Source organism: Phaethon lepturus, unplaced genomic scaffold, assembly GCF_000687285.1.
Source record: "Phaethon lepturus isolate BGI_N335 unplaced genomic scaffold, ASM68728v1 scaffold2450, whole genome shotgun sequence".
Taxonomy (NCBI): domain Eukaryota; kingdom Metazoa; phylum Chordata; class Aves; order Phaethontiformes; family Phaethontidae; genus Phaethon; species Phaethon lepturus.
This window is the reverse complement of record NW_010512399.1, coordinates 89,758-96,742: the sequence shown is the minus strand read 5'-3', so window position 1 is coordinate 96,742 and position 6,985 is coordinate 89,758. Positions and strand designations below refer to the sequence as shown.

General features: G+C 38.7%; 1 protein-coding gene across 1 annotated transcript in view; it reads left to right on the top strand.

Moving 5' to 3' along the window:
- TPCN2 (two pore segment channel 2) overlaps nt 1–6,985 on the top strand; it is a gene marked incomplete at its 5' end in the record, with an annotated part of 27,022 nt that overhangs the window by 11,228 nt on the left and 8,809 nt on the right. The window contains 7 exons of the mRNA XM_010286627.1: nt 1,273–1,370; nt 1,697–1,778; nt 3,136–3,222; nt 3,829–3,948; nt 4,248–4,307; nt 4,414–4,542; nt 5,183–5,232. Coding sequence (XP_010284929.1) covers nt 1,273–1,370; nt 1,697–1,778; nt 3,136–3,222; nt 3,829–3,948; nt 4,248–4,307; nt 4,414–4,542; nt 5,183–5,232 — 626 coding nt within the window. The remainder of the gene's footprint in view (nt 1–1,272; nt 1,371–1,696; nt 1,779–3,135; nt 3,223–3,828; nt 3,949–4,247; nt 4,308–4,413; nt 4,543–5,182; nt 5,233–6,985) is intronic.

Genomic DNA, 6,985 nt, shown 5'->3' with positions numbered 1-6,985 from the left:
GATTGGCTGTTGTCGTTTTGAATGAAGAGTGGTTCCTGACTCTGTACATTCCAGCTGGTCTTTTCTCATGCCTGTAGTTTCCTTCAGGTTTGGTGGCAGGGGAAACTCTGTGACTTGGATTTTGGGTGTGATTTCCCCCTTACATACAGTCTTGTAGTTCTTTCATTACTTACTTCCTCACTTTACTTACATATGCTCTTATAGGTCCTTCTCCTTACTTACATAGTCTTATAGTTCATTGAGCCTTTCAGAGAGATGCAGTTGAGGGCTTGGGGGAAAGAGGGAAATAATAGCTGCTCTAGTAGAGCTCCAGAGAGAAGGTTAAGTTTGTTGGATAGTAAGCCTTAGGCAATATTACACAGAAGGAACAGCCTCCACCCTCTTGTGGGAGAGGGGTGTTTGAATGTAGTATGTGCAAAGAGGAATTTTTGTAATCCTTTCCTCCTGCTCTGTTTCTTCTCTGCTTTCTCCATTTTCCTCTTTCCCATGTGAGAGCATGCCGTAATCTGACTCCCGGTAAAGTAGCTGAGTTTGAAGGTGATTACTATGAAAAAAAAAATGAAGCACAAAAAACTGTGGCTCTGGCTTTTTTCTTTTTGGCAGGAGGCTGGAGTTGCATAACCTGTCTAACTTTTCTCTTTGTACAGTAGTATGAATTTCTCGTGAAAACACGAGCTTTACTGTTTCCATTGTCTCTAGAGCAGGCATGTGCCAGAATCTGGAACTAAAAATAAACCATGACCTGGATGTTTACTTGAACTCCAGTGACTTGTTTGCTTGTTTCCTTCCTTCTCGTACATGAAGTTCCTGAAGGGAGCGAGGCCTAGGGAAGTCTCCTATTCTGATCTCTAATCACAAATCTGGATGTGTGCCAGAGGATCAGTATATTATCTGACCATAGTACTGCATGAGGACCTGGGTAGCCCTGATCTTCCCCAAGACCTTCTGGTAGGAATGGGCTTTACTGATTTCAGCCCGTGATTCTCCATGGTATTCCTTTTAAACTGTGGAATGTCTGGTTGGACCCAGTATCTGCATAGCTAGATCTAGTGGCTAATGATGGGGACTTCGGCAATGGGAGAAAGAAAACAGTATCTTGCCTTGCTGAAAAAATATTTTTAGTTGAACAGATATGATCATTTCTGGGGCTTGTACTAGGTTCAGTCTAAGGGCTGGGCAAATAATTTACAGGTGTTATTTGTATCATCTAGTTGGATTTGTGTTAAACAAGTGTAAGTAAATTGTGTCCTCTGTGGTGTTTTTACTGTCCAGAAATCAGTTCAGTCCTCCCTCTTCAGGAGGCGACTAGGAATCCGGGCTGCCTTTGAAGTGCTTTCTTGCCTGAAAGAGACTCCCACTTATGCACAACAGTAAGTGAAGAATGTTAAAACAGTAGATTATCTAGGAGAAAAGAGCACGTCTTTGGTCATCTTGTTTTGTGTAGTATATTTACTGAGGATCCCTTCTTGAAAACTGGCAGTTTGTTGCTTCTCTCTCTTATTTTATTTTTTTCTTTAACTGCATGTTTATAACACCCTGTTTGGGACTCTTATGGGGTCTGTTTCCTTTTCATTTCTACTTGTAATTTTATCTGCTTTTCAAAAGAAGAAAGAGGCAGGGATGCATTTGGAACAGCTATTTTTTTCCAGCAAGACAGTTACCTGTTTCACAGGCCATCCTATTTTCTTTTAAATAGGTCGGCTGTCAGCATTGGGGCCTTACTACGAGTGCTGCAGAAAGTTGAAATGGATTCTCGCTGCAAGCAAGCCATCATGAGAGTAAGAACCGGATTTTCTTAGTCTTTATGTTGGTGACTATCAAACCCTCTGCCAGGACAGCGGTGGAAACTGAAATTTCCTTAATCACACCATTCATCTAGGAGAGGTAGCTTTCAGCTCAGCTTTCTTTATGAGTGTGAACAGAGGCCCAGCTCAGTGTCTGTTTATGTTTTGGTCTTTGGAACAAAAACAGTCCATAGGCAATGGTTTCACCTTAAGGTTGCTACTTTTTTGGTTGGTGTGATGAGGAATGCATTCACCTGTAGAGAGGTGTAGAATAATGAAAACTCTTGTTTTGCAGAGCTAATTTTTGCATTTGCTTTACTTTCTCTCTGGAAGTAAAACATTTCTCACTGCTGTCTATAGCAGCTTTCCCCCCCATTTGAAAATATCTTTTTTTCCATTGGATTTTGCTGTGCAGCTCTAAGTATTACTACTTGTTTAAGGCTATATGGAGAGTGGGTTTGCTTAACTAAAGACTTAATTTATGTTGCCATTCATGCCATGATTTTCAGAGATTGGAGAAATTATTCAGCTCTAACAGGACATGTGGAGATTAGTGGTGTAGTTTCAGAAAAGTTATCTAAAAGTAATGCTGCTTTTTGAGAACAATGTTGCAGCAGGATTTGGAAGTCCCATGTTGTAAGATCTGCCAAAAGGAAGTGACAATTCAGAGCTGATGGCTATAGCACCAGCAATTGCCTGGCTCCAATGTCAAGGTTGGAAATTAAATGAAGAGGTATATGTGTATTGCTTCCAGTTGTTGTCTGGGATAGGGGATGTGTAAACAGAGTTGCCTGAAAATAAACACCCTGCTCTGTAACTATGCTGAGCTGTCCATTGCACTGTTAATTAGGTACACAAATCCAAGTTGTTTTCCTCCTTGTTGCTGGTGGGTTTTTTCCATTTCTTTTGTTGCTGTGTGTGCTACTGTTGCAGTTAGTGTTTAGCATGCTATGTAATTGTCATGTTCACATTACAATTTGTGAAATAATTCCATCCTTTCAGGTAGTAATTTCTGCAGAACATTGATAACTGATATAGTAACTTCATTCCTAGGATCATAACATAATAGTGGCAATACTATATGAGACCAAAAATTCAAGTGTGTCAAAAGAGCATGCTCCTTCTTAAGCAGAACATGATCCCAGAGTGGGAAAATAGAACGAGGCAAATCCCACAGTCATGTCACAGCTTTGGGTTAAAGCAAAGCCATATTGAAGCTCACTCTAATACCTTGGTGTAGGTTGTATTACATTTCTATTCCTGGGCATCTAAGATATTCTGAGGGTGTTGGCAATCTTTGAAGATGTACCTATTGCAGGTGTTGATCTGAATGTTTCTCTTTCATGTGAAGTCACTCAAAATGTGCTCCTGTGACCAGCTGTCAGCAGCCCAGTTTCAGAAGCTCTTTGAAGAACTAGACAAAGAGGCCATTAAACAAGTATGTATCTGACAGTCATTTATAGTGTCATAAATTGACCATGGTCTTGCGCAAAAATGTGATAGTATTCCACTATAAAGTGTATAAACAAACTTCACAACTTGTTAAACGTGGTGTGTGATCAAGTGTCACTGATTTTTAAGTTGTTTGTGGATTGCTTTTATAGTCAGACGTGGCATTGCATTAGTTTGGGATTGATGGGAGTGTTAAATGTAAGAAATGCATGGTGGTTTGTTCTGTCAGCATTCTTAAGTGACTTAGCCAGACAAAATAGGTGAGGGCTCTGTGTGTGTTTTTGGTTTAACAGAAGACTCAAAGAAATGAGGACTAGGAGTTAGAGGAAGGTTGGATTATCTCCTTTCTTTTCCATTATCTTGTATTGTGCCATAATCGCCCACCCATTTGCTAATCAGAAGTGATCTCTTGCTGCTAATAGCCAGAGCTTGAAAGCACCTTCTTACTGAAATGTAAAAATCAGCCTGCGTCCTTGAAAAGTTTTGCTTTGAAAAGGTCCCTCTCTTAAATCTGGGTCTGGCTGCTTTTTCCTGCATCATTATTAAAATGCTTATACTTTGTGTCTCAGCAAATCCTTTGTGTTCTTTTCAGCATCCTCCCAGTCCAGAGTACCAATCCCATTTTATGCGGAAAATGCAGTTTGCCTTTGGCCATGCCTACTTTGGTTACTTGGGGAATGTTGTAGCCCTTGCAAACATTGTTTCTATCTGTGTAAGTAAAAGTTTTGGTTTTGTGGTTTTTTTTGTTTGTTTGCCTTCTCCGGCCCCCCCCAGTTCTCTTTCTGTTCTTTGGTCTGTGTTCTGATAATCACTTTTTGAAGCAGATGTTCATGTTTGGCATGCTTTAGTCATAGAAAGTCTTAGAGAATACCTGAAGTTAAAAAATTGTATTCTGAGTATGCTTGAAAACGTCTGTGCAAAGCATAAAAGACTGTTTTGTTCTCGTGCTTAAAAATCTGTTTTGTTCAGCAGTAAAACAGTGCATTCATAAAAAGTTTCTTGTTGTTTAAGGTGGTTTTGGTGATGGATGCAGATAAGCAGCCTTCTGAAAGAGATGACTTCTTCCTGGGGGTAAGATGCAACAGTATTCCTACAGTTATTGCTGTTCCTCGAGATGTTAATAATTCTAATTATTATTACTATTAATTCTAATTAATACTAATTTTTGGGTGTGAAGGCGATCAACTGCTTCTTCATCCTATACTATCTGCTGGAAATGTTGCTGAAAATCTTAGCAATGGGCTTGAGAAGATACTTGTCATACCCAAGCAATAGATTTGATGGACTTCTGACTGTAATTTTACTGGTAAGCTTTTTGTTAATTTCTGTATTCCTAGATTTGTTGACTAGGATGATTAGGAACTGCAAGAGCTAGTTGGAATTGCTTTTTATTCAACACTAATATGCTGAGTTAAACAGCATGAGCCAGTGATGTGGTTTTCAGTGGCTTGACTGTTTTGGTGGTGCATGGTACTCTTAGGGTCTGCTTTCTGGAGGCAGGCTTTTTTAAATTCATGGAAAAGGTGAGATTTCTTATAGGCAGCCTTTTTAATGTTATTTGGAAATATTCAGCTCTTGGAGTCAATTACATAAGGAAGTCTGTTACATAGCTAAAGATCACTTTGCTTATGGAATACAGAAACAAGTGGCAGAAAGTTATTATCATTATTTGCCAAAAGCCTGAAACCCATATGGCAGATGAGGCCAAATTCATGGTTAATGTGATTCATTGTATGTCCTTATGTGTGTCACCACTGGGTTGTGTGTGTACATGGGATTAATTTGGAGAATACCTAGTCAAATATGACAATTTCAGAGCTTCAAAATGAGTCAAATTAGTGGCGTAAAGCTCTTGAAAACGTTTGCTGTCAAGAAATTTACATAATTTTTGAAACTCGGAATTACAAAGTAAGGTTTTGACTCTTTTTTTTGTTCCCTAACTAAAGGTTTTGGAGATTGCAACTTTTGCTGTGTATGGATTTCCTCATCCTGGTTGGTACGTAATCTCTGTGAGCGGTTGCACTTTGCTCAATGTCTGGGTTGGGTCAGGGGAATATATACACACATTCATGCATGCTTATGTCATTACACTATGATTGTCAGCCCAGTCCATAACTTACCAAACCCAGTAGAATTTCTCACCCTTTGTAGTCACTAGAGGCCTTGCAAGTGAAAGAAAATTAGAATTTTTTTCATAAAATTCAGACTTCTATTTAGCTATTCTGAGAAGGATGCATTTTTGTTACTTGTAATCTGATGTAAGATAATATCTTAGCAGACCTACGCTTACTACAAGTGCAGGAAGGAATTTGGTGCAACATACACAACCAGCTACTAACCTAATAGGTTTCGGTATTGAATTGTCCGTAAGTCCAATGATATGAATTTCTAAACAGCTGGCAAAGCCCCTTCAACTTTGTATGTAGACTGAAGTCTGAGTTTTGTTTTCTGCTGTAAAATTCAGTAGAAAAATTCCCATGGACTTAAGTTATTTATCTATACTGGAGTAGCAAGCAGTTGCATTTTGATTTTCTTAAGTTTAAGCAGTTCTTCAATAACTATTGATCTTTTTTCATTATCAAAAGCATAAAAATCATTGTTACATCTGTTAAAAATTGAAAACTGCCACCACAACAAAAGAGGAAAGCAAAGGACTTCTGGAAGATTTCCTGAATCTTACTTTCAGGGGTGATTTATTTTATAACACATTCTGATACTTTGTTTCCTTATACAAGCTCACTCTTAAGACATTGACTGTCCCTAATTTTTCAGGGTATTTGTTATATTACAACCACGAAGTTATCCTAAGTTACGCTAGTAGCTGTAAAGAGACCTGGAAGATGTTACAGCTTGAAATGGGTTTATTTTTGAACACTTCTTGCATCTTGCACTTCCTGTCACTCAAAAGCGATGGTTGCCATAAGGATATTAATTGCTAACAATCTAATGACATTAACTATTGCTCTAAACTATAATTGATTATATTCGGGTTTGATTTTTGCCCTTTGATTCTTCAACTTAGACAATTGTTTGCACTACAGTAGTATCTTGAAGCACCAGTAGTACTTGTTAGATCTTTGTCAGCCACTGCAAACAGATTATAACCCCAATGAGTCATTCTGAGTCCTGATGTTGCTTGTGGTGTTTGCTGTCGGCAATTGCTTCGTCTGTAGATGTTAACATCTTCAGGACAAGACTAAGATGTAACTGTTATTCTAGAATATGCATTCTATGCAGTGTTGTCTTAAATGATTTATTATTAGAGTTGAATATATTGACAAGTTATGATTTAGCATCTGTGTTACCGAGGAGTTTTTTCATTAACATCTTTTGCCCCTCACCACCTGCCCACCTTTCCAAGAAAGAAGCATCCAACATACCAATGTACAAGTCAACTAAAACTCAGGCTCAGATTGGAAGTGTGTGTATATCGCCTGTGGAATATGCATATAAGGAAGAAGATTGGCAAGACAGTCTGTTAGCTTAGGGCTCTCTTAGAAGTCTAACTTCAGCCAAGCACACCCTGAAGGATTAATGCACATCTTTGTGCAAGTTCCTGAAGTATCTTGCTATAGTAGTATTTTTGGTTTGCTTTGTTTTCTGAAAGGACTCTCTTTGGTGCCTCCCCGCCAGCAGAAGGAAGGCCACTTACCTGGGTATTTCAGTACAAACATGCGTTTAAAGAGCACTATATGCTTATTTAAGAGCCCAGGCTAAATGGATCACTTCCTCAATGAGTTATTAGTTTA